We start from the raw sequence: 27,924 nt of genomic DNA on the forward strand, positions 1-27,924 counted from the left end.
ATGGTGAACATGAGAACGATGGAGCCTGACAGGCTAATTGCGGCTCTCTTGTCATTGCATAACCCAGGCTCACTCACTTCTGTCAGCACTGTGACCATTGGCTTCTCAGACCCCTCAGAAATCTTTGAAAACAGCAGACTTACCCTTTAGTCACCATGCTGCCCCTTGGGATATGGGGAGTCTTGAGAGGAGCTGAGGAGCCTTACAAAATGCTTTGCTTTTAGACCAGTTTGCTCCCAAACTACCTTTTCATTGTTAACAATGTAATGTGCCATCTTGTCACATTCTGAATGTTTGATTATACAAAGAAATAGAAGATGGTGTCTGCCATTTGAATATCTAGATCCTTTTTGGAAAAGGCATGAGAAACAAGAACCCAGGCTGTAATGAAGTTGCCCGTGACTGTCCAGTAACCTAGGAACTTAAAGAAGAAAGAAATCTGCGAACTGATGTGGGATCTCGTGACTACCTAGCTGCTCATCTCCTTGTCTGAGGCTTAAAGCATAAGCAATAAATGGCCTCTCTTGATGGGGACGTCACCATCCCCGGGGGATGAAGTTTGGTGTCTGTCATGCATTGCCCAAGCAATTGGACGAGCAACAAGAGCGACCTCACTCGCTGCCATTTTTACCAGCAGACCACACAGCAGCTGAGTATCTGAATGCTGTGCCAGGCAGTGTCAGCAATGTCAGAATTACCCAGGGAGTCTCAGAAAAGTAACTGATGGCCAGCCGGCTTAGGAAAGGAGCGTGCGTGCCAGCCTGACCCTACCTGTCCGATTCCTGTAGCCACAGAAAGCTGGGAGGAGAGAGTCCGTTCCACAAAGCTGTTCTCCAGCTTTCACTTGCTCTCTGCCCCCGCCCCCTCTGACCACCTCCACATACCATGCACTCTTGTATACATAAAGCCTCCTTTTTTCCTTCTTTCTATCTATCTGTCTGTTCTTTCTGTTTTTCTTTCAGCTATGCCTTGCTTAGGCCATAGGCACTCAGGGAATTTTCAGTTCATACACAGTTGAGAATTGTCTGTAGCCCTTTCACTAGGGAATGAGTTTCATGAGCCAATGATGTAGCCACACCCTTGGCCTGCCAGAACTTATCCTATCTGGTTTCTAGAGACAATTCAAAGTCCCAGGGCTTCTTTCATAGTTACCAGCTGCCCAGTCATCTGTCCTGAAGGCCATCCTATAAATGCTGCCAGTCCCCTGCCTCCTCCACCCTCCCCTCCACCCCCAGCACTGGGATTACAGGCATGTGCCACTGCTCCTGTGCCACCACTCCTGGCTTTGATATGGGTTTTAGGGACCCAGACTCAGGCCCTCACAACTGTGTAGCAATAGATTGCACTCTTTTCTATTTGTGAGTGAGGATAGAATCTTAAAAAGTAAGTTCCAGGACAGCCAGCACTGCACAAAGAAACTGTATCTTGGAAAACAAACAAAATGACAGCAACAACAAAAACCCTTTTCCAGGGAACTGGAGAGATGGGTCCATGGTTAAGATTACTGACTGTTCCAACAGAGAACCCAGGTTCAATTTCCAGCACCCACATGACAGCACATATCTGTCTGTAATTTCAGTTCACACCATCACACAGACATACTTGCCAGCAAAACACCAGTGAACATACATACATACATACATACATACATACATACATACATACATACTACATAAAAAAATGTTTTCTTCCACCTTCTTTATATTTCCACAATGTTAACATCCGAGCCCAGCTTGTTTTCATAGTTGGTCTGAATATCGCTGCTGTTGTGAGAGGCTCGTGGACACATTTCAAATAAAGTTTTATGGAGCCAGGCTCGCGCATTCATATGTTATCTATAGCATCTCACATGCTACCTCAGCAGACTCGGCTTAGTTACACTAAAGGAAACATTCCCTGTCCTCTATGCTCCTGCCTTAGAGAAGACAAACAGGCAGAATGTCCATGAAGTTTAAACATCATCATAAACATAAAGCTAAAATAGAGCCACCATATGACCCACCTGTACCATTCCTGGTCATATATACATAGGACTCCATCCTACTCCACAAGCTGCCTGGCCCCTCTGTATCCACTGGTACACTGTTCCCAAGAGCCAAGGCATCCTCATAGGTGTCTGTCAGCCGGTGGGTGGAGAACAACAGTGTGGGACTCGCAGTGGAGTTGGGAAGAACTGGGACCCGTCATACTGAGTAAGACAATCCAGGCACGGGAAGGTGAGAGCTGTGTCCTCCTGCATGTGAGGATCCTAGGACCTTCAGCTTGGCCTGCTGAACTTGTAGTAACTATAGAACTGAGGGAACAAAGGGTGCCTTGAGCGAGGGGGGCTGGTAGGATATAATGATGTGAGAGTGTTGGTAGGGGGTCCGGGGACTGCTGGGGTGGAAAGGCTAAGTCAGGAGGGGATATAGGATGAGAAAGGAGGGGTCAGCATGATGGAGAGTTACCGGGATGAAGGAGGCAGGCCAGTCTACCAGTTATTGTAAGCCAGCTTAAGAGCTAAAAGTTAAGGGCTTGGAGGAATTGCTCAGTAGTTAAGAGTACACTCTTCCAGAAGACCCAAATTCAGTTCTATTCTAGCTTTGGGCCAAGCACCCATAACAGGCAACTCTTAGCCCCCGTAACTGATCTGATACCCATCTCCTAGCCTCCAAGGACACACACAAATGGATACCTGTGCTCACAGAGACACACAGATGTTTTAAGTTTTCAAAAGAGTTTGAAGGGATGGTTGGATAATGGGTGGGAGAGAGTGAGGAGTGGACCCAGAGTCCCATAGTCCACCTTCAAATCTATTGACCAAAACCTAAAGCTCTCTCGCTGGGTTCCATCATCCCTCAGTGATGTCACCCTGATGAAGGAACTAGTGTCCAGGAATGTCATTCAAAGTCGTTAAAGACGCAAATGTAGTAGCATCTGGAACCAAGTTGGGAATTTAAGAAAACCAGAGCTCCCTGATGAAATGGGGGTGGGTGCACACAGAACCATCAGAACCCAAGCTTTAATCAAACCAATTTCAATCTGCACACATCTGACTTTCACGCCCAGCAGGCACAGTCGATAGTGTGCGCTTAGTACTGTTTTGTAGACAAACTCTGAGCCAAGTTCCAGAAATATGAACAGAATCCAGGGTCTGTGCTTCAATTCCATGATGTTCTATCAGAATTACTCCCGGAAAAATTGGGATTAATGGGATAGACCTAGTTAGATAAATTATACTAAGACTAAACTTGTTCATTAAAAAGAATGAGAATCCCTCTTAAAAGCCACAGTGGGTGAGTGTGCTTTGTGTGAAAGTCTGTGTCATAGCTTGCCATGTTAGAGTTTATGTGCTTAACCTACTCAGTCTATCATACTCTTATATTTTTCCAAAGTTAGATTGGCATTTTTGGCAAAGTTTTCCAAATTCAAGAAGAACTGTCTCTCATTCTCATGTTGATCCTCTGTTTTCCAAGTGGAAATGTTAGGAATCAATCCCTGCTGCCTGCTCTGGACCTTAGTGGTAGTCATTAAAATGGGCTGATCCCACGAGAGTAAGTTCACATTCCTGAGACCGAGCCTGGGCCATTGTTGAGGGCAGTGAGTTTCCTCGGCTAAAAGTGAAGTCCATGATGATTTCATCGTTGCCTTGGAGATCGTAGCTCTTGTTGGTGAAGCCAGATCTGAGCTCAGGGTTCCTTCTCTAGCTCCTGAGGATACTTGGTGTGGTTTCTCACTTGTAGTTGGGGCTAGACCTTTCCTTGAAGTAGCCCTTGGGACTTCTGATGTGATTCCTATGTCCACTCAGAGTCTCATTAACCAGGCAAAGGGATGACAGTAGATCCTAGGTCACAGTAATATCAAGCAGTTGGCATTTGTAGCAGTGATCATTCCCAAAAGACAGTAATCAGATGCTAAATGGGTCTCTATAGGAGATGGCCTGTGGTAAGTTCCTCACGGGGTCAGAGTTTGCCTGGCTGAGAGCAGACCTTGCCTGCAGTAGTGTGGGATTACCATTTTATATTGCATGCTGCAATGACCCTGGCAAGAAGTAACAGGCTTCTGGAGTAGAGAACTGAAATTGTTTAGTGTGAACTAGGTTGAAACAGGGCCCCAGGACCAAATTTTAGATATGAGAACATCGTACAGAGTTAGAGTTGGATTTTAAGATTGTGTTTTTAAACTTTTTTATGTGCCAGGCAGAGTTACAAAGACTTATCAGAAGTCAGGAGTGGTGACACACATCTTTAATCCCAGCATTTGGGAGGCAGAAGCAGGCAGATCTCGGAGTTCCATGCCAGCCTCGTCTACCAGGGGAGTTCCAGGACAGCCAGGGCTACATAGAGACCCTGTCTGAAAAACAACAAAAACGATGTATCCATATTAGACAGGCATGTCCTAGACAAAAACACTGAGGATCTAGAGGTTAACCTTGCCCAGTTTGTACAGGTAATGGCTACAGAGCTTGTGAGGCCATCTATACGCAGAGCCCTGGTTTCACCATGCTCCACAGTGCTGCTTTGTGTTTAATGTAAGCTCCTAACTTGCTCCCACCTGACATTTCCTTTAGTCCTAAGGTGTCCTAGGAGAGCTGGGCCACCGAATCCACTCCGGGTGCATGTACTTAGCTTAGAAGCAGCCATGTTTCCAGTGCCTGCCCGGCACTGACATGTGTTGTGAAGCCATCAGTAACCATAACCCAGGAGGACAGAGCAGCCCAACTACTTCAGTTTAGCACCAGAGTAAATCCAAGCAGAAGAGCGCGGTTATTTATAAGTAACTGGGCTGCCTGGAAAAGGGGAAGAACCAGACAATGGAGGGAGTTGAATGGGAAGCATGAGTGTGAGTAACAGTGACCAAAACGAAAAGCAAAGCCAGCCCCCTTGGAAGTACAGCACGGGACTGGAGGATCCTCCTTTTCCTGTGGAGACTTCTTGGCCTTACGTTACTTTTTAGAGAGACGACTCAGCAATTTAGGAGCGCCCTTCAGTGGACACAGGTCTGACCCAAGTAGTCTGTTTAGACCCTGTTCCTGTGGCTGTTTGAAAAGTCAGGGAAGTGTCAGATGGCCTCGGCTCTGGGCCACACATGCAGGCATAAGAATAGGACTCACTGGACTCGGTACTGGAGCCAGGTTTCTGATTGAGCTCACCTTGTCCTCCAGCGCCATTTCCCCATGCTTGTAAGCCAGGGAGTAACTGCAGGGATATGTAGGATGACTTGGGCCGTTTCGAATGCTTCCTCTGGGGCAGCACTAAGTTCAAACACAAGCACTAGATATGCACTCCGTAGTAGATGACCCCTCTGAACATCTCCAACAGAAGGCCCTGTTCTTTATGGAATGTTGTGGATTTTAAAATTGTAGTCTCTAGGAGAATTCAAGCGCTGGTGGCCATGACTAAGCAGTGCTTTTGTGCCCTCGTCTTGTATCTGTGGAGCTCTTAATGGCTGTCGTTTTATGTTTATCCTCCTGGTCTCTGTGCTGAGTAAATGCTCGTTAGTGGAGGTCTGAGAATGCTAGCTTTTTGTTGGTTGCACTCTTCGTTTGAAATACTAAAAACCAAGTCAAATTGTCTTTACTAACTGTGTAACTTCCTGAGTTATGAAGCCTGCCAGGTGGATTCCCACTTCAGAATATTGGGCTTTGAGTAGATGCCTGAGGTGAGGTCCTTTATCTCGTTTCCCATTAGGAGCTCGGGAAGGGAAAGCCAGGGTAGGAGCATGCGTCACAGAGCTTGCCACTTCTGTGGTCACTGAGACTAAGATGAGAACTGTCTGTGCCATGTGTCAGTCAGGGCAGAGGCTTGTGGCTTTGTTGTGGTGAGGCGATTAGTGTGTTCTAAGGTTGGCTGTTTTCCATTTAAGTGAGGCATTGTGACTTTCCACAGGTGGATGAAAGCCAGACCGGAGAGCCAGGATGGCTTGGAGGAGAACTGAAGGGGAAGACAGGATGGTTCCCTGCAAACTATGCAGAGAAGATTCCAGAAAATGAGATTCCCACTCCAGCCAAACCAGTGACCGATCTGACATCTGCCCCTGCCCCCAAACTGGCTCTGCGTGAGACCCCTGCTCCTTTGCCAGTGACCTCTTCTGAGCCCTCCACAACCCCCAACAACTGGGCAGACTTCAGTTCCACGTACGTGTTAATATGCTGTTCATGGCAGTTTGTAGAGTCTCTGATCCTCTCTGAAAGGAAGATGGTGTATGTTCATGACCCTTCCTCTGGCTGGTCTACTGACAACTTGGGGTTGTTGGCTTCTCAACTAGATTTAGTAATGCCATTGCCAAACAGAGATTTACCAGGGTACAAAATAGAGCCAGCTATGGTTTGTCTCAACATATCTATAGTTCTCATTTGGGGGAAGAAATGGAGAAATACAACTTCCTAATAATCTATCTTGACAATCATGTTCGTCAGCAAAAAATTCAGTAATTTCCTGCAGGCCAGGAAATGATATTATTTTTGTTAGCCAGGAACTAAAATTGCAGTCAGTCGTGTGTTTTGAAATAAGACAGAAAGCTGTTTCCACAGAAGTTCTGCTGACTGAGTGTACAATGTAAACATGTGCGCCTTCCTTGCCCGCTGCAAGGCTCTGCCCTTGGTCATCAGGAAATGGCATTTGGCAAACAGCATGTAAGCAGAGGCATCCATATACAGAGAAGCCACTGTAGTGCCAAGGAAGTCTTAGTGAACCCCAAAAGACCAGTCAGGAGCCGATCTGATGCAATCGCTCCTGGCCCTTTATTCACAATAGCTCAGCTGACACACAGGATGGTTTTGGTGAGAGAAGCCCCCAACATTTCTGGGGCAAGGTCTTATGGAAAGTAGCAAGCGCAGGGGGAGTGGTGTGGAGGTCGGAGGGTGAGTGTCTCTAGCCTGGCACACATTTAATTGGGGGGGCTACCATGGCCTTTAGCACAATTGGCTGGTGCTGGGAGTCAGACTTCTGCTCCCTCTGCATTGGTGGATGTGAGGCAGAGGCAAGCTGTAACCTAGGGGGTGCAGATTTGTTGGGGGGATAACTAAAAACACTGGACCAGATTGGGGAGATTAACCTGGGGACACGGGTCTTGTTGGGGTAGCCTAGAAACTGCAGCTCAGGTTTTATTGGGGGGTGGGGGGACTTGGAAACTAATGCCTTTATCTGAGTTCAAGCTTAAAAGACTTGGTCTCTCACCACCACCTAGACTTCCATTTGTCCATCCATGACCTACATGTGTAGCTGTTCAAATATGTGTCAAACTGGTGGGCAGTGAGTATATGAGTGGGAGGGGTTGTCACTGTCTTCCCCTTGAACAAATAACCTTCAGAAACACACATGGAAGGCCAGGAGTCCAGTCATGTTTTCAGAGAAAGATTAGATGGAGCAAACAGAGGGAGGAGAAAGAGTAACAGCCCAGGAAGGAGGATGTGGAGGGCAGGGAGGGCGCAGGGAATCACAAAGTGTTCTCAGAGAACTTTCAGACTGAGGCTGAGGGTGCCTGAGACCGCTCCCTGTGGAGGGAGTCTGCTTAAGAGGCAGCTAGCCTCCAACCTCAGCTCCAGCCACACACTGCTCCTTGCTTTGGCCTTTGCTCGGGAAGCTCCAACTGAGTCACACAGAGCTGATCTGCGCTGGTCTTTGTGATGGGCTCTCCTATAACTCAGGCTAACTTCAAGTTATCACATGATCTGGAGCTACAGTTACAAGTGTGCACTGCCATGCCTGCCATACACGTGGCTGGGGACAGAGTCTGGGGCTGTGTGCATGGAGATAGCAGTGTTTGCGGTTGGCCTTGTTTCTTTGAAGCAAATCACCGTGTGTGTGTCTGTGTGTGTGAGTGTGCATGTACGTGTGTGTGCGCGTGTGTGTGCACATGTGCGTGTGTGTATGCGTGTCTGTGTTCGTGTACGTGTGTGTCTGTGTGTGCGTGTCTGTGTGTGTGCGTGTACGTATGTGTACGTGTGTGCATGTCTGTGTCTGTGAGTGCATGTACGTGTGTGTACGTGTGTGTGTGTGTGTGCACATCTGTGTCTGTGTGTGCATGTGCGCGCGCGCGCGTGTGTACGTGTGTGTGTGTGTGTGCGCGTGTGTGTGCGAGCACGTGTGTGTGTCTCCTGTAGTGCCAGGACTAGGAAGTGCTTACAGTATGTGCTTTTCTTTTCCTTCTAGGTGGCCCAGCAGCACAAATGAGAAACCAGAAACGGACAACTGGGACACGTGGGCGGCTCAGCCTTCTCTGACTGTACCCAGTGCTGGCCAGTTAAGGCAGAGGTCGGCCTTCACACCAGCCACAGCCACTGGCTCCTCCCCTTCTCCCGTCCTGGGCCAGGTAGGAGCAGCTAGTGAAGACTGAGTGTGATCTGCACCCAATGTTGTCACACCAACGGTCCCAGCAGACATTTGTTGGCAATGTCATTTACAAGCAGTCTCCTTCTACGAGGCTGGGTTGGCTGACTGAACTTAGTTCAGAAAGCTGAGACTTATTGTAAACCTCAGAGTGCAGAGGGCTTAAACTCTCCTGTCAGTGTCTTTCTGAGTAGCTTCATTGAAAAGCTGTCACCAAGGCTGCAATGTCCATAGATAAAAAAGGTATGAAAACTGCCCTGGGGAGAGCCAGGGAGTGTGTCAAGAATTCTGGGACAGCCTATTTGGCTACCATAGGGGGTGTTATTGTAAACATTTCTCCTTTAGTTAATGTAATGATGATAAAAGAATAAAACCAATCAATCAAACAGCAAATGCCCATCCTAGAGGCTCCAGGAGGCCACTGGGAGTTCCTGTTCTAAAAATGCTTAGATTGTAGGGGCTCCCAGGCTCGTGGGGAAGTGGTGGGCAAGAAGACTGCAGCTGCTTAGCAGCAGTGCTCCCCAGGGTGCTCATCGTGGAAGCCTAGACACTGCTGGGTTCCTGTGTCCAAGCCACGCAAAGGGGGGAAGGCAGAGCAGGCCCCAGGCCATCAGGTCAGAGGCAGGAGCCCAGGAGCCGCAGGGAGCCTTTCTTCCCACTCTCAGCACCAGGGAGGCACTATGCCTGAGGCATAAGAACTGAGGGGACCAGAGTGAGTTCCAGAGCCTGGGGGAGAGTGAGATGGTCTTGTTATCAATGCCTGATTAGGGGAAAAAGACCCCTAGGGATAAGTAGAATCCATCTCTTGGTGACTTGAAGGGGAGGGGATGAAGTCAGTCCAGATTGCCGTGCAGTAATAGAAAGCTGAGCCCTGAGAGGCCTGCTGCCTTCTGAGGGCAGAGGAGTGAGGCAGAGAAGAAAGCACAGTGACCTGCAGTCCCTGTAAATGAGGAGCAAGCCCTCGGGGCCTTGGTAGTAGAGAGGCTTAGGAATTGAACAGGGAAGGGTAAGGGATTCCCTAGGAAACTAAACTCAGCATTCTCTAGCAACATTACCCAGCTCCAGACTGGAGATCTCGGAACTCTGTCCTCCTGACTGTTAGTACAGTCACAGCAAAGGCTGTGCTAGGTCTTTTCTGAACATTACAGCAGTCTTCAGAAGAGTGCTGTCCATTCGGTAGACGTGGAAACTGAGGCTTGGAAAAATTTCTCAATTGCTTAAGTGTCATGGAATTCGCAAGTGTTGAACTTGGGATTCAGCCCTGTGTTCTTGTCTGACTTTGGGCTGTTTCAGAAACGCAGGGTAGGGTACTAGGGAGACATCCAGAACAGCTACAAGGACCAGAGCAAGGCTTCCCTTTCATCCTGGCCTGGAAGTCCCTGATTTCATTGAAAAGATTAGACAAGGCATAAACACTGTGGATGGGGTGGGGGCTGGGTGTGGACAGAGAATAGTGGTGCTGGGGCTAAAACGGGAGTCAAAGAGTCAAAGTGTCATAGGCCTGAGGAGGTAAGAATCTGTGCAGCACAAGGGTTAACGATCACACACTCATGGGAGCTACTGACCAGTTCTGCGTTTTCCTGTTTGTCCAGTCAGATCTTAAGCAGAACTAAAAACTGCTTCAGGCAAGTGCAAGTGGCTCTGGACCAACTGTCCTTGGGTGTTAACTTTTGTTCTTTACCTATTTCTCGATAGCTGAAGTGGGACTTGCTCTGTTTGTTTCTTTAAGTCATCACAATGATTTGAAATAGACACTAAGTGCCTCACCTGCCTTTGCAGCCTTGTCTCCTGCTCCACCCCTTCATGAGCCGAGGCTACCCTCAGCCCCGCATCCTGCTCCTCCTCCTGGACCACTTGCTGTGCATGCATCTCGCCACCTCAAGGCCTTTGCCCGAGCTGTGCCTTTGGCCTGGAGTGCCCTTCTGCAGCCCTAGCTCTCAAAGCCCTTCAAGGCCCACCCCAAATGCCTCTTCCCCTGTGACAGACACTGTCCCTGGTGCCCACGGCAGGGTTCGTCCTTTGCCCTCTGACCCTGCAGGGAAACAGAACTGTTGTGTGATGTATTTCACTCTACCAGACGATACACTTGGCTGTGTTTATCTGTTCCTTGCTCACTAAGTTCCTTACTAGAGAATATTTTTACAGCACTCCAAGGCTAATAAAACGCTTTATCCAAACTATGTGGAGAGAGCAGAAACGATGTTTTCTTCATTCTTGTAATCGCAGTGTCTGGAATTATGGGAAATAAAGCACAGTCCAGTACATGTCCTGTCTGCCCATGTCCACACAGTGCAGTCAGTTCCTAAATGTCTGCGCCATTACATTGAAATACAAAAGACTTAGAGCAAGTGCGACTGGAGCAGTGTGGCCCAGTAGCCTCTCGAAGTGGCAGTGGGTTTTTGTCTCCACTTTTGAAATGAGCAATTGCTAAGAAACCATGAGGTGCCTAGCACTCATGTCGGGCTGGGGCGGTGTCCTGTGTGTGTGTGCGTGTGTGTGTGTGTGTGTGTGTGTGTGTGTGTGTGTGTGTGTGTGTGGTTGGTAACAAGCCACAGAGTAATCATGGTTCCTTTATGTTGTTCCACACAAGGGTGAAAAGGTGGAAGGGCTCCAAGCACAAGCCCTGTATCCCTGGAGAGCCAAAAAAGACAACCACTTAAATTTTAACAAAAGTGATGTCATCACCGTTCTGGAACAGCAAGACATGTGGTGGTTTGGAGAAGTTCAAGGTCAGAAGGGTTGGTTCCCCAAGTCTTACGTGAAACTCATTTCAGGGCCCGTAAGGAAATCCACAAGGTATTTTTACTTATCTGCTTCTATCTGGTGAAAACAGTATTAGAAGTTATTGTTTGTGCTAGTTAAGGTTAATGGAGGGGGGCCATGGGTTGACTGTCTCCTGGAAAAGCAGAATATATTTATGAAATACAGAAAGTGAGACTGTTCTCGTGAGCCATAGTTCCCCTCTGGCGGGGAAGCCTGTGTATCTGTTCTGCAGCTGACTTGTAGAAGAACCCGGATTGTTGGGGATGTTGACTTTATGCTCAGTACCAAATACATGCAAATACTTACGGTCGAGGCCTCTGGGGAAGCAGTGGATGAGTGTGGAAGAGTGAAGTGTGTGCATGGAACAGAGAACCCTACGGTTGTTATTGACTATGCTAACACTTAAAGATGTCCAGAACCAGCCGGTGGCTGTCAGAGGTCACAGCTAGCAAGATAACCCCATGGTTGCTTGTGGTCAGTGATGAAGACACTTGTACTGAGCTTGTGGGTCCAGCAGAGCAAGGGGGAGAAACCTAGCCTGGGTTTGGTGGCCGCTGGCACCCCTCGCTGTGTTCTAACCCCACTGCAGGTGACCGCCACAGCTGTGGACTCGGAGCTTTCAGAGAAAGTGGCATCATTTGATATTCAGATGAGAACTAAAACACTCTTTTCTTCCCTTCTTACAGCATCGATACTGGCCCTACGGAAGCTCCCTCTAGTCTAAAGAGAGTGGCTTCCCCAGCCGCCAAGCCAGCCATTCCTGGAGAAGGTGAGGACCTGGGTGTCCGGCTCCTTAGAAGGTGGGGGACATTGAGTGCAGACTGTCAGTGTTCATAATGACTAGGTCACTTTACACAGGCTCCCTTCAGCCTCCTGAACACAGAGGTAACAGAGATTGCACTCTCCCATGTAAACTACTTTATGAAGTCCTTACAAAATAGTGCTAGAGGCACTGATCATCCAAAACTGGATTCTCTGCTTATATCTGGCATTGAGAGAAGCCCAGCACATTCCTTAAGGATCAGGTCTGAGCATACGTCCCTCGTGGCCTTGCTTCCCCAGTAGCGGTCTCTGATTATACGGATAACTGCTTCATTCAAACTGACTGGGCAGTTCAGGGATGCTCTCGGAACCCTGAATGCGAAGGTCCACTCCAGCTGAGGCAGGAGATCTGTCCTCAGTGTGAGTAACCAAGCCAGATAATTTATGCCCAAAGCATTCATTTTCAGTATTTATTACACAAATAATTCCTTTTTTCCTCTGGTCTCTCCGTTGTATGGCATAATCCTAGATATCATATACCAGGCTATAGAGGGGGAGGTATTATCTAAGTTTTGGTTTGTTTTTTTTTCTTCCTTTTTTCGGAGCTGAGAACTGAACCCAGGGCCTTGCGCTTGCTAGGCAAGCGCTCTACCACTGAGCTAAATCCCCAACCCCATCTAAGCTTTTTAAATGAACTAAACCAACTTAATCGAGGCCTCACTGGCCTTTTGCATGGTCACGCAGTAGGCAACAGCTGACGCTGCCACCTGAGTTAAGCACCCATGTGGCAGTGCGACAGGCTCTGCTTCCTGGTGTCAGTGGAGGTGCATGGTGACCTCCTCACAGTGAAGACAGGGTGTGCTCAGTGCCCTGCAGTAAAGCGTTGCATTCCTCAGAGACCCTGCCAGTGGAAAACAGAACTCTTGGAACAGTTGCTTCAGTGGAGGCAGCCCAGGTGAAGGGTTAGCCAGTTCAGACTCCAGGGACAGTGTGCCCTTCTCAAAACAATCAAAGTAACTATTGTTTACAAAAATATTCCAGCTTTTCCACATAATTTATTATTTATTTTATGTGAATATATATTATTATATGAGCTCTTAGGATAATCTATTATTGTAAAAATATAAAAAAAATAAAATATGGTTGTCTTTTATCCCCACTAGGATCAGCACCTCAGTGCCCCATGACATCTGCTGGATATCTTAATTCTCAGTCAGCAAAGCCTCTCACCTGCTCTGCTCCATCCCCTATCACACTGCCGAAGGCCTCTCTCTGAGCCGTCAGCAATCTCTCTACCTGCTAGTTCCCAAGGCAGGTTTCCATGCCAGAAACATACATCTCAACTCCGTGGTGGCCCAGACCAGCCGCCCCACACTCCATTACACTTAAATCTGCACATGAAAGAACACACAGCACAATAACCTCTGATCCAGTTGATAAGATATAATTGCCCACCTAAACATACAAAGCCCAATACACATCCATTCCTTAAGAACATTCATAACAACCTGTAAATACACAGAGCAGAATCTTAATGTCACCTGCCATGGCTTCTCACCCTCTCCCTCCTGTTTCTTCTCCTTTCTGTTCCAGTCTCCTCCTCTTCCTTCATACTTCTCTCCACCTATCCTTCCTTCTCCAATGACAGGCCTTCTATCCTGTACCTGCCCCTCACCTGTACTTTACAAATTCAATGGGGAGAAGGTTCTGGTGAAGTCACCAGAGTCCTGAGTACTGACTAGGCAGCTGTCCTTGGGGCAGTGGAAATAGCATCAAAATACAGATAACTCCAGGGCAAACCACAACAATAATTCCCTGTACATATTCACACTTTCTTAATAATTATCTCAGCACTATTAGAGCAAGTCAAAACCCTTTAGAAATAACATGCCTTCAGCCTAAATAAAAGCAAATTTTTCCTCTTTCTCAAAACAGCAATTGTAAAACTTAGGTGTATTGTATGTATTCAGGTCTCACTAGTGGGGGAGAATTCATATTCTGACCCTCTCATAGTAATTACATGAAAGTAAGTAATTGCCTCTATTTCCTCATCTGTGAAGTGGGAATAATAACCACCCTTTGAGGGAGAAGCTATTATAGGAATTATGAGAAAACGCTTGAAACTTTTAGAATGAAAGCCAGCGAATGTCTGCTCTTCCTCTGTTTTCCTTATTTCCTTGCTTACTGGGAGAGCCACTTAGAGCAGTGAGCATTCTCATCAGACAGCAGTGTGGAAAACCATGTACAGAGACTGCCACCCTTGAGGTCTTAATAAATAGTTACGGCTAACCCGGCCTTAGTCTTAGAGTCAGGAAACCGAGCAGAGGCAGATTCCCATCTTAGATGGCTGTCTACTCTGAAATGAATTAGGCAAAAGAAAACCCAGGAAAGACTGCTGGCCTTGTGGAGGGAAGGCTTGTGGGAGGATACTGGCATGAGAAATTCAGAGAAAGGCTATTTACAGATCAGTGAGCCTCTTGTTACCAATACACTAAACATCGTCTAATTTAAACTATAAACTGGGTTTAAACAGATTATCCATTTGGATAGAGCCAAGTAGTGGCTTGGGACCAGCCGGTGCCCCTCTCTAAAGTGTCCCCTGCAAGGAAGCCTACTGGGAGCCTTCTGAAGTCCCTCATGGAGTCTTTCTCAGGGCCTGGCTCAGGGTGGGAACTATATTGCTGCTCTTAGCTAGAAGTCCCATTTCTGAGTTTCCTATTTTGAAGACTACTCCAAGGTTTTAAATGGATTTAAAGAAGGTGGTTTGCCTATTGGATAATCCAGGAAATATATAGAGCACCCAGCATCCTATCAGAGATGGCCATATGGGAGTGGGCAGTCCAGGGGAACAGATGTCCCAGTCGATGTCCAGAACACTGAGAAATCAATAACTGTGTGAGTTTCAGGCGAAAGGGGACGTCCTGCTAGAGCTCTGATCTCCAAGAGGTGCTGGTCATGTGCTCTCTCGAGTATGACTTGTGGAGCGTCAGGGCACCCACTTGGGTGGCCTGTGTCAGCTGTGGGGCCAGCACACCTCTCCACAGTCAGTGCTGGCTGGCCTCAGCCCAGGTCGCTAGTCACCTGCTTTTGAAGGAAACCTCTTGTGGGTAGGGATGTCCACTTAGCTCAGACTTTAGAGGCTTTGTTCTGTGTACTTATTTCAGTTTTCATTCAGACAAACTCTTCACATTAGCCAGGAGGAGCTGGCAAGATGGCTCAGCCAGTAACGTGCTTATAGCCAAGCCTGACACCTCCGAGTGATCCCCAAAACCTATATGGTGGAAAGAGAGAACCAACTCCTTCAAGTGGTCATCTGACCTCCACACTGAGCCACAGGCAAAATCCTATAAATGTAAAATTGGCCAGTAGAGAACTATATGCCAAAGTTCTAGCTGTTAGCCAGCCTTGCCATCCGCATTGAAGGGTTTTATCATAATATGTAATGTATGTTACAGTGTAACTAACAATACAGTGTCTGTTCTGAAATGCTTCATTTTGTAACTTAAAATACACAAAGGCCTGACAAAGTGGATGGAATGAGTGCCTCTTTCTGTAAATGTTTTGTACTTAGTGTTTAGGATTTGACTTGACTTTGGGCTCAGGGTCAATAGAAGCAAAGCCGAGTTTTGCTTTCAGTTACAGGGACCTGGTCCTATGGAGGAGCACACACCTCCCGCTCCCACCATCAAGAACTCCGGGTCCACTCCGTGAGACCGCATCCCATGAATAGTCTTTAATGAGCTTGTTAAGTATTATTGGTTATGTTCTTAGAAGGAGATATGACTCTTGTCGTTAATCCACTGTACCTGCTGGTTCAGCCTGGGGGACAGCAGATGCACAGTCATCACCAGGTGCTCAGGGTTTTGTCTGGCTCTTAAATAGCCCCACCATTTGTATACATGGCGCTGTATGCTTTGGGTGTCACTGGGGCAGAGACGGTAAAAGGTGTACCATTTGATTGATATAAAGGATGAACTGTATTCGACTGTCTTCGAAAACTGCAACATGCTCCCCTCAAGAGTGAAATGCAAACATTTGCACAGCAAACCTTCATGTGGACACATCCTACCCCACACATAGCCCAAAGTAAACACTCACTCAGTGTTAACTGAAGCTAAGTGTGGAAACGTCTTTTACTTAAAGAGGCGATGTATGCAGTGAAATCACAGGTCATTCTCGATGCTGCTAGGAGATGTGTAGTGCACCTGTGGGCATTTCCTGTCCCGGTCCTCACAGCAGTCCTGTGTGTTACGTTAATATGTGCAGTAGGGGACATAGAGCCCAGGAATGGGGCAGCCCAGTGTCAAGCCATGCCTCTTGCTTCTCAAGTGGTTCTCACCCTGTCTTCTTGAATCATAAACTTGCCTTTGCAAAGCTGTCTGGGATGCCGTTAAACAATCACGCTTTCTCCGTATCTCACTATTTCTCCAGAATTTGTTGCTATGTACACTTACGAGAGTTCTGAGCATGGAGATTTAACCTTTCAGCAAGGGGATGTGATTGTGGTTACCAAGAAGGATGGTGACTGGTGGACGGGCACAGTGGGCGAGACGTCCGGAGTCTTCCCTTCTAACTATGTGAGGCTTAAAGACTCAGAGGTAAACCCACATTAACTGTTTCCTCTCCCTGTCTGCGTACTGGTTCTCTTGGCCGGGAGTCACAGTGTTTGATGGTGGAACACTGTGTTCGGTTCTGCTGAGCTCTGGAATGTGGTAACTAAAGTGGCCTGCAGCTGTCTGTCTCCTTCGGTGCTGCGGCCTCCTCCGTGCAGAACTCCAAGGTTATGTGGAGGCTGCACTCGGGGGCCTCCTCTTCATCACCCTGTTCCAGTGTTCTGTGCTGATCCCATTCCTACATGTAGCCAGTTTGTGGTTTTGAGTAAATGTGCTTAATTAGTTCTTCTGGGCCATGCCTACAGCAGCACTTTGACCATGTAAAGGAAGGTGTTCTGGTGATACTGACCCCACAATAGAAGCTTTCTGCTCTGTGTTTAGAAAGACGTCAAGTTCCAGAAGGTCGGTATGCTTTCGACACTCCCGCTGCCCTTATAGGTTGGAAACGGCTCCTTAGATTTCTGAGTGCATAGGATGTGGTCTTGCGGTGGTAATCATAATGAAATGGTTGGGGTTGGAGGGTGAGTTAGAGTGGCCAAGTTCAAGTGAGGGGAGTTCCGAGGTATAATTATAGCTGTCTAGCAGAAACGTAGAGACAAGCCCACAGGAGTGAACCTTAGTTTTTTCAAGGGCACTAAATCCATAGTTGCTCTCTTTCCCCCTCTCATCTCCTAAGCACTGAGAGGTAACAGCTGACAGAGGAGTGGTGGCACCACCGAGTAGACATGAGTGGTCACGCACTCACTGTCATTTAAATGCCAAACTGAGTGCAGCTTGGCTTCCCTAGTGGCTTTGGCAAAGATGGGCCGTGTAATTTGTAGTGCATTTGCCTATGGCCTGCTCACTGCAGGGGTGACTCTCATGTGCAGTTTGCTAAATCCTGGATGTTTGTTTAAGTCTACCTACTGCAGGATCTGGCAGAACGGAGATGGGGGAAAATGTTCCCTCAATGGCTTGAACTCCATAGATCTAGAAAGGGAAAAAGTCCAACCCTTTCCTAGCCAGTGAGTCAGCTCCATTTAGATGTCGACGCCAGTTCCGACTGTCAGACTGAAAACCTTTTGGATCAGGTCAAATCAAGGCCATCTGGTTCACATGGAAACTTATTTTTGTTTTATTCATCGAAACTTTGTCTAAGTTTTCTGGATGGATGGATGGATGGATGGATGGATGGATGGATGGATGGATGGATGGATACAGAGAAATAGCCTTAATAAATATTTAAGTAACATAATAAAAATAAGCTGTTACACTGAAAACCAAAAGCTCTTTCTTACATTACATTTTAATACATTACAGCTTTCTGCCTAAAAGCATCCAAAGTCTGTATCAAAAACAGCAAACATTGTGGCTTTAAAGCCAATGACCTATGAGCTCTTTCTTTTTTTTTTTTTTTTTTTTTTTTTTTTTTTGGAGCTGGGGACTGAACCCAGGGCCTTGCACTTGCTAGGCAAGCACTCTACCACCGAGCTAAATCCCCAACCCCTACAAGCTCTTTCTTACCATAGCCTTTAGTTACTTCATTTTTGGCTGCGGAATAGCTATCTGTTAAGATTTTTAAAGTCAAATCATTCAATTGTCAATAAAAATACAAAGTTAAGTGAGAGCAAAGAATGTAAGAAAACAATGCACCATGGTCCAGACACCCGCTGGACCCATGGGTCTGACAGGCTGTACTCTGGGGCGGCTTTCCTATAGACTCAGCCAGGACAGAACCCTGTCCCCTCTGCCTGTGGCTTCTCACAGAGAACACGCCGGAGGCCCTTGACCTCTGTGGCTGTACATCACCCATTCTCTTTTGTGCGCAAAGCATCGGGAATCCTTACAAGCTTATGCACAAGAGCAAATGCAAGCACTCTTCCATTGCTGTTTCTTTATTTGATACTCTGACTATAAAAATAGCAAGTAAATTAATAGATTATTAGTTATTAATAATTCATTTAATAAATTGACCAGTTAGACCAAAATTATTTCAAGCCTTTCTCTTCTCTCATGGCCATTCAATTTCAGTGGCTGGAATATAGCAGCAACGATGAAATGTATTATTCCTCGTGGGCGTACTGCATTTTACCTTCACGGTGACTCTGATGTGGCTTTGTCTTATTTCAAGTGAAATGCTTAATTTACCACAAGGGTAGGCACTCAAGGGGGAGCGTTAATTGACAGTAAAGCACTTTGTCACCAGATTGCATTCTGGTCCCTGTCCTGGCTCCCGTGGTCTCTGCTGGCTGACTCAGCTGGGTCAGGGTCCATGGTATCCTGGAGGAGTTCAGACCCAGAGTGCTTCTGGAACACTTGTTGTTGGGGGAAATACAGATCTTGCTTGTGCTTCCAGCATGAAGAGAGGAAAGAGAATGGTGCTCAGTCTGAGATGGGGGGGGGGGGGGGGAACACCAGGCCGGGCAGCAGCCCTTCCCAGTAGAGAGAAGTGAGGGCAGGGGTGGTGCCTATCCTCCCAATGCTGGTGCAGCAACTCTTAAAGAAAGTTCTTGTACAAATATAGTGAAATGCCAATGTATTTAATGTATTGTGTCTGGGCTGTAGACGCAGATGTCTGTAGTGGTCTACGTACTTTAAAGTAGGGAATATTTCCTGGCTAGCCATGTGACCGTAACGCGAGCCGACAGTCGAGCACAGTGCTGCTAGCACAGACGGCGCCTTCTCTTGGATTTGCCAGCTCCAGGATGTGCCTGCACCACCAGCAGCCCAATCCAGAGCCTCCCGGCCTGCAGGGCCAGCATCTGCTCACTCACAGGGAAAAGGGCGGCTGTAGGAAAGCGCCCACTTCCACCCATGTCCCTGACACACTCCCTCTGGTTACATGCTTCCACATCTCCCTCCCCAGAATGAAGGGCGGTTTGAGGGTTCCAGTGGGTTTGTATCATTAATCACTTTTTAAGTTTCATGATGAACTCTTCAGCGTGCCAATGAGACCTTTTGCTCTGTTTTAAGGGCTCTGGAACTGCGGGGAAAACAGGGAGTTTAGGAAAAAAACCTGGTAAGTCACAAACCATGATGCCTGTGTTTCAATGTTAATGTACTTCGTAGTTGTGGTTGTCCCCTAACCTTTGTTTATTACAGCCAGTTCTACAGTAGAGGCAAAGGCTCTTCCCTGTTAATCAAATGTACGTGACTCCCAAGGGCGCCTGTTGCTGCAGCTGTGGGGAATACATTTTCCCAGGCAAGATGGAGGGAAGTTGATTTGTACAGAGCTGGGAAACTGCAGGGTCCTCTGGTTGGGTTAGAAAGCCCTTGCTGGCTCCTGTTACACAGCAGTGGAGGTCACAGGTCTCATTAATCTAGAATCAGGGGCTTTTCCCCAGGCAAACCTTGTACCCTTGTACCAAATGGTACTTATGCTTCAGAATCCAGAATCTCAGTTTTATTTAAGCAAAATCACATGTTCTATTACTAGTGGCATGGCAGAGAGAAGGAGGCTGCTGTGAAATGCCACAGTTGCCAGGGCCTGTCTTCCCACCAAGGCCGACGGTGCTGCTTTGCTCTCATGTCCTTAGGAAATTACAGGCTTGAATGAGCACTGCTCTGCTGAGAGGCCGTGTGTCAGCTCCACTTGGGCTCACAGACCCTGGAAAGGGGATTTTAGTCAGAGCACCAAGCTGGGCCTCTGCTGTTGCTGGGAGTTGTCTGTACTTTCTTTCTTTTTTTTTTTTTTTTTTTCCGGAGCTGGGGATCGAACCCAGGGCCTTGCACTTGCTAGGCAAGCACTCTACCACTGAGCTAAATCCCCAACCCTTGTCTGTACTTTCAATGGGCGTCCTTCCAGAGGGCCCAGACAGCCCCCTTGCAGTGCTTAGATAGGCCTCACTTTACCTTGAAACTCACAAGCTACTTGGGGACACAGGGCCCTTTCAAAATGCCAGAACAGATCACCAGCTAGTATGCCAGGTCCTTTGAGGAGCAGAAAACAGCTGATGCCAAATAGGACACTAACTGGGACTTTGTCCAAACCGAAAACTTGAATCTAGAACTTGTCTTAGCAGGCCAGAGAGCGTCCTTCGCCCACGCAGATTCCCTGCTCAGGGTCTTGGCTACACACGGACTAGCTGTGAGCTGGTTAGACACAGACTAGCTGTGAGCTGGCCTCCATGCCTTTGCCCTTCTGGGTTTTCTGAGGCACAGGCAGGCTGTTTCTCCTCCTGCTGTTGTGGTGGCCAGCCTCAGATTTCAGGGCACAGCGGTGAGGGCTTGTTAAAGGGGCAGGATCCTACTTCTGTCCTTCACACTGCAGAACAGTGGGCAATGTTAGAGTGTGGGACCTCCCCAAAACCCCGCCCCTTCTTTCCATCTTTCTGCACTTCCTTTCTTTCTGTTCTTTCGGCTTCATTGAGATGGGGATGAATGCGGAGAAGTAAACAGTTCAGCCACACCAGACTCGGCTATAGTCTTGCTGGGAGTCTTCCCACAGGATCTTCCAGATTCAGACAAACTGTAGAACTACTTACATTTTTTTATTTCTGTGCTGAGTTACTATTTTTGCATGACGTTCTCATAACTACGTTCATCTTGTATCTTGAAATAAGTTAAACTCACAGTTCTGTGATTCAAACCAGAAGTCCATGGATCACTCCCAGAAGAGGAGGCATGGCTAATTCAGCTCTGTTGGTGGGAGGGACAGACAGATTCCCCAAGCTGTGTGTGAGTGAGCGGTAGCCAGGCTCCTGTGGGTTTCTGAGGAAAATCTCATTTTCTCCTATTACTATTCAGACAGAGGGAAGTATCCCTCAGACTTATGGAGATGGGGGAGCAGGGTCCTGGCCCTTCATCTGGGTTCATAGTAACTGTGGGAGGCTCTTTGACAGGACCCACTGGGGCAGGCCGGATGCCACCTCGTGGCAGGGAGCTGTCATGAGGCAGTGAGGGGCCCAGAGAAGACTGAGCTGAGCAGAGAGACAAGCAGGGCATCTGCACTGTCAGGAATTCAGAGGCCCCAGTTCAGAGTGGGAAGCAGCTAAGATTTCCATGGCTAGTGTGTGACCCTGAGAGAGAGCTAGGGAACTTCCTTTCCACTGCACCGTCCACTGCAACGTCTGGTCTTGTTTTTCAGAAATCGCCCAGGTCATTGCTTCCTACACTGCTACGGGTCCTGAACAGCTCACCCTGGCTCCTGGTCAGCTGATTTTGATCCGAAAAAAGAACCCCGGTGGATGGTGGGAAGGAGAACTACAAGTCAGTGTCTACATTTATTTAAAATTCTCTAAGCATGAACATGTAAAGTCTCAAGGGACAGCATTTCACTGCCCTCACTATCTGGGCCCTGAGCCTGAGAGGGACGCCCTTGTCTTCTGCACTCTGTTCTGAGGGCTGCGGCTCAGCTGAGCATGTATCTGGGAGTTCAACAAGCTCAGATTGGGAGTGCAGGAGACAGAATTTGCTCATAGGGCCTGCCTGCATGGAGACATCCTCATGGCCTGGCATACCGAAGTCGTGTTTCATTGGCGGTGTGTTGGGATGTGCTAGTGTGGTGGGTGTCTTTCATGCAGTTGCTGTGTGTACCGAATCACATCCCTCATTCACCATTCCGACGCCTTTAGTTCTCACTTCCAGACACATAGATCGATCCTGTGGAAGGGCGTTAATGGCAAGTTAGGGTGGTTGTGGATGTATCTTGTTCTTATGTAAAGACAAGGAAATGCGGATGGTATTTCGTGTCCCCATAGCAATGCTTGTTATTTGCAAGTGATAAGACAGTCGAGAACTAGGGTGCCACCTCGTCAGGTTATGAAAATGACCATCACCAGTGCAGACAAATGGATGGAACTCCCACAAACACGCTACCTACGAAGGGCACAGCATTCGCACTGCATCCACAGAATTGCCTCAACCAAGTCTAATCCTGAGCAAACATAAACGCAAAGTAAGGATTACATAGCTGTGCACCTCCAAAGCAACCACGGTTAAATTTCTAGGAAGGAGGTAAGAGAGATAGTAGCGACACCTGAGTCTCACCGGACTGCACAGATGCGAGACAAGCCACTGTAGCATCGTCTGCTGTACTAAAACAATCATTCTGTAGTTCAACTTTAATACCATGGTTCACGTTTCTAATACATACCTATTGAAATATGTAGGGTTAAAGAACCGATTTGCAGCCAGGGCTACACAGAGAAACCCTGTCTCAAAAAAGGAAAAAAACAAACAAAAACAAGCCATGAACTAGAGCTGGAGAGATGGCTCAGTGATTAAGACCTGAAATAGGTTTTCAGTGCCTTTATCAATGTCAGTTCTTACAGCAGCCTGTAACTTCAGCTCCAGGGGGCCTGGTGACCTCTCCTGACCTCTCTGTGTGCCCACACTACCCACACACATATAAACACGTCGATAAAAAAAAGAGTTCTTTTTTTTTTTTTTTTTTAAAGAACTGATGTAAGAGCCTGGTGACCAAGTGTTTCAGCCACAAATGACAGGGGCAGGAAGGGCGGTGAGCATATAGGGTGAGCACGTAGCTGGCAGCCGGGCTGGGCATCAGCAGGGGTGGACCCATATAAAGACCACGTGCACGGTCTGTACACCATTCCCGTTATTGCTACTTTGTAACAGTAACTTTGTTGTTGTTGTTTTATTGGGGGGAGGGGTATAGATAAAAGGTTTTGGATTTTTTTTTTTTTTTTTTTGGTTTTGTTTTTGGTTTTTTTTTTTTTTTTTTATTTTTGGAAATTGGTTCTGTAGTAGCCACAGTTAGCTCAGTAGCGGGGCTCCACCTTTCAGGAGTCACATGTTCCAACATTACTTGACAAGATGAGACTTCAACTTGCTCATGTTCTGGAATCCTCATGGATCCTGGAACCAGCTGTTCACACACACACACACACACACACACACACACACACACACACACACACACACACACACAGAGGAATGTAAGAGATCGGCCTGCTGGCTCTCCAGCAGGAAATGTCTCCTTTCTCCCCTCCACCTTCCTCTTAACTCAGCGAAGCCCAGTCTGGGACTGTAGGCTCCACCTGGCTCAGTTCCATCCACGTTCCTCCCTTTCTTCGTGAAGGAGAGTGTGGGACGTGGCTCACTACATAGGCATTTCTTCATGGCCTGCCAAATGGCTACATTTCCCACCCGCTGTCTGGTTTTATATACAGGAGAAGCATACAGTGTTCCTCCTTTAGACCCTAGTGCTGGCCTGCCGCATAACACAGGAGGTTCCCACGTGTGGACCAACAGCTCATAGCAGGCCCTTTGTGACCTACACAAAGTAGGGTCGCAGTGACCCTACAGGATGAGCCCGTGATAACTGCTCTGGTGCTGTGCCTGTGGCCTGCTTATCACACTAGCTGCTGTGGCTCTGAAAGGGATGGTGTGAGAGACATGGTATGGCCATGGAGGACAGGGTGGGGTGGTTAGAGCTGAGGGAGACTCCTCAAGAAGGAAGAATTGCTGGATGCGGCTCCCTGCTGCTCACAGTTCCTCCTCACAGCTGTGTCCAGGCCTATCCCGAATGAGGAAGGAGGACCCATGCGGGACACATGAGGAAAGACTTGCTCTTGGCCCAAAGAAAAGCCACCATGCGCAGCATAGCAGATGTTAGCTTATGCAGGGAGCTATCTGGGGCAGCAGAGCCCTGTCCGGAGGTGCTGGCCAGGAACAGTGGGCTTGCTGAGGAATCCAGTCCTGAGTCCCAGAAATACATTCTCGTGTGTATGTGTGTGAATGGCTGTGTGAATGTGCATGTGAACCTATAGTAGTTTTTGGTTTATTTTTTTAGACACGACCTTGGCTGGCCTGGACCTCACTGTGTACTATGTAGGCTAGGCCTCAAGTGTCAAACATAGTAGCTTGCACCTCCTAAGTGCTGGGATTAAAGGCCTTCTCTTACCTTTGAGGGTCTTACTGTGTCATACACGGGTGCTCTCATCCTCCCTAGAATGGCAGATTGCAGGCCTTTGTCACAGGCTCCAGCTCCTACTCTGCTTTGGAACATGGCTGTGAGAGATGGAGACGGCTCCTCCGTTAAGCCGTCACCCCCGTGCAGCTCTGCCGTGGTCTCTGGTCCACGTGTCCCTCTGCTGTCCAAAATGTTCTCAGATCTCCCATTGCCTGTCTTCATCATTCCTGTGAGGTCCCCCAGCCATTTCTCTTCCTTCCTTTGCAACAGCATGTCTGTTCCAGCTTCACTTGGCAGTTTGTCTGAGACAGCCAGACCCCTGGGCCTTAGGCCTTAGTGCCATGGGCCATAGCCCTCCTTCCTACTGACCTTCAGTTCCTCAAGGTCGGATAAGCCACACCTCACTTCGCCCAAAGTCCTTTGGGGCTCTTACAGCCCTTTCTCTGAACTCAGGGTTGGCCTCATGGTTCCCCACTAGCTGTTTCCTCGTCAGCACCGATGCTATGACGCAGACTCTTCACGGACGTTTCTGCTTCTGCACTTAGGTGATTGGCTCCCATCCTTAAAGAAGCACATATTGTAGCCCTCACACTCCTAACACATTACACAAGAGCAGTGTGCACTGTCTCTAGACCTCACACATGCCCAGCATGGGTCCCTGTATGAAGACCCAGCGTGGAAACACAGTGGAGAATGGCAAGTCTGTGCTCTGCCCTTGGAAAGCAGCAGCGGTGAGGCAGAAGCATTTCCGGGGGCTGTGTGGCAGGGCACTAAGTCCAGAGCGGCCAGGCAAATACAGCAGTTACTGCAGATTCACAGTGCAGTGGGTGTGTGTAGGTGTGCGTACACGAGTGCATTCATATGGTATTCTTTCTCCTCACAGTATGAATAGACAAGGATTAAATAGTTTCAATTTTTCATCATAGGTCCCATGTCTTATAACTTTCCTGATCATAGAATGCTCAGTATCTTGGATCAAATCAGTAAAAGCAAGAGGGCAGTAGAAAGTGTGGTCAGTGCTATGAAATTAAGACACTACAGTTCCTGCTGCTATCTGTGAGCCTCGTGGCCTCTGAAACAGCATCAAGTTGAGCATCTGCATTCTGTAGACGCTTGGCATTGTCTGAAATCACATAGAGCTCAGGGTTGGCAGTGTGACTTAGCTTGACATCAACCCTTGGGACTGCTGTGTATCTTTTCAAGGTCACATTAGCCATCTCAAAGTCAGAGTATCAATGCTGTTCCCTTCAGAGCTGTCCTAGACAAAGACACCTGAGGGGCCTCGCCCTTAGCGAACACTCGTGGCATTAACCAGAATGTCTGCATCACCTGAGTCTAGCAGCAAAATGCTAACTGGTTTTGTATCTTTTTAACCAATAGTTTTAATTTTATGTGTATGGGTGTTTCCTGAACTTATGTCTGTGCAACATTTGCACACCTGGTACCTGTGGAAGCCAGAAGAAGGCATCAGATAATAGTGCCCAGAACTGCATTTACAGACAGTTGTAAGCTGCCATTTGGGGCTGGGAGTTGAACAAGGGGCTTCTGCAAAAGCCAGGGCTCTGAACCCTGAGCCATCTCTCCAGCCCCTAGTTCTCTGTCTCAGCCACACCACAGGATATTCTGAATGTGATCTAGAATCCAGCCCTTGGGAAGCATCCAGGGCTCTGCCGACCAATAGCTGCCACACTTTGAACATAGCCTAGATGTGTGATTTCTGTGAGTTAATGCCCTGTCTCTCCGCCCAATGTGAGCATTGCATAGCGTCCTACTATAAAACAAACCGTTTAAGAAAGATGGGCTTTGATGTTCATAAAACATTATTGTTTTCTTCTTAGGCTCGAGGGAAAAAGCGCCAGATAGGGTGGTTCCCAGCAAATTATGTCAAACTTCTAAGCCCTGGAACAAGCAAAATCACCCCAACTGAGCTACCCAAGACCGCAGTGCAGCCAGCAGGTAAGGAGCTTGTGAGTCAGTCCACTGCCACTGGGTTTCTCATCTAAGGTCTTGTGCTGTTTTCATGCATGCTTATGCCCTCAGACTTGCTCTCTGTGACCTCAGACTTGCTCTCTGTGGCCATTCTTTGCTGAGTCCTCATTGGACTCTGTTGGAGCAGTTGGGAATGCTGTGGCATTAAAGGGGGTTTTTCTCTTGATTTCCTTCTAGCTGTTTACACTGGCCATTGGGTTAGGGAACAGAAGGGACCTTAAAAATAAACTGCTGGGGCCTCAGTAGGTTAAGAGCTGGAGCCATGAGGGTCTGTTGGTCATAATAGAAAAAACTGGGATAGCTCCCTGTGTCGTTTGCTGGGGACAACACTGAGCAGGCAGGGTGTTCTGTGTGTTCTCCTCGCAGGCAGGCAAAGGTGGATACTGCAGTGCCTGGCTGTCCTGCTTTCTGATCTAAGGCAGAGTTAGCTGTCCCACTGTCCTGGACAGAGCTCAGGGAGGAACACATTTCAGTTTTAGGCCTTTAGGCCTCTGTACTCAGTGACATCCATGGACAGCACGATGTTCCACTATCACCGTATGACTGGATGTGTATGCCCCTGTGAAACCAGCTTTAAACTTGCTGTCCTTGCAAGGAACATCAGGACCAGTAAATGTGACTGACCTCTGATCCCCAACTGGTCCTCTTTGCATAAGCTGAGGCCTTATGTAGGCTATGGGGTGTGGTACCATCTGCTGTCCCCCAGGGGGATGTGGCAGAGCCCTCCTATCAACGCACAAGCCCCTCACGGTGGTGGAAGCCCCAAGCCATCTGCAAAAGTGAGTCTATTCTCCTAGCTGGAGAGTTTGAGACCGCTGAAGCTGTGTACAGGATGGTTAAGGATGATAAAGACACCAGGCAGTGAGGGTGAGTTAACCTGTTGTATGGTTGAAAGGAAAGAGGAAAAGGAACGCTGTTGTTGAGTGTGGTCACCTCTGAGACAGGAAGACAGCGGAGTCACCTGTTAGCACCAGTTGAACTTCTCCCTGAGGTGGAAGCGAGAAGATCAGGGATAGCTTCATTCCATCTATAGAAAGGCCAGGCCCAGGGCTGCATGCTCAGTGCCAGAGCACACTCGTGTAGTGTGCATGCAGCCCTGGGTTCAACCTTCAACATCACAAAAAGAAATTAAACTAGAGATGGTCAAGTGCTGTGGTCCCGGCTGTCGGTGCTATGCAGTGGGAACCGGGTGGTACAGCGGATCTTCAGAGTCTTGAGTCTACTGCTGTCGTCTTAGAATTCAGTCCTTCCATTTTCCTCTATTGGCCACACCACGAGGAGCCCCTTTGGGTCCCCACCCATCTCTCTCTTCCCCCTTCTGAAGGGAAAAACCCATTCAGGACCGTGTGGCAGCCAGTGGTGGCCCCACTAGGTGGCCAGCTGCTCACCCAGCCTTGTCTCCGCAGTGTGCCAGGTGATCGGGATGTACGATTACACCGCGCAGAATGACGATGAGCTAGCCTTCAGCAAAGGCCAGATCATCAACGTCCTCAGCAAGGAGGACCCGGACTGGTGGAAAGGAGAAGTCAGTGGGCAGGTTGGGCTCTTCCCGTCCAATTATGTGAAGCTGACCACAGACATGGACCCCAGCCAGCAATGTAAGTGCCCTGGCGGCCCGCTTGCTCTCCTCTCT

At 48.0% G+C, this 27,924-nt stretch overlaps 1 protein-coding gene across 12 annotated transcripts in view; it reads left to right on the plus strand.

Moving 5' to 3' along the window:
* Nucleotides 1–27,924, plus strand: part of Itsn1 (intersectin 1) — a 182,084-nt gene that overhangs the window by 107,974 nt on the left and 46,186 nt on the right. For 8 of the 12 annotated variants that reach the window (XM_063270445.1, NM_001136096.3, NM_019227.2 and 5 more), the window contains 9 exon segments: nucleotides 5,868–6,115; nucleotides 8,133–8,292; nucleotides 10,900–11,105; nucleotides 11,759–11,841; nucleotides 16,266–16,432; nucleotides 19,400–19,445; nucleotides 21,513–21,634; nucleotides 26,141–26,258; nucleotides 27,698–27,889. In XM_063270445.1, coding sequence (XP_063126515.1) covers nucleotides 5,868–6,115; nucleotides 8,133–8,292; nucleotides 10,900–11,105; nucleotides 11,759–11,841; nucleotides 16,266–16,432; nucleotides 19,400–19,445; nucleotides 21,513–21,634; nucleotides 26,141–26,258; nucleotides 27,698–27,889 — 1,342 coding nt within the window. 12 annotated transcript variants of the gene reach the window in all.

This window comes from Rattus norvegicus, chromosome 11 (genome assembly GCF_036323735.1).
Source record: "Rattus norvegicus strain BN/NHsdMcwi chromosome 11, GRCr8, whole genome shotgun sequence".
Taxonomy (NCBI): domain Eukaryota; kingdom Metazoa; phylum Chordata; class Mammalia; order Rodentia; family Muridae; genus Rattus; species Rattus norvegicus.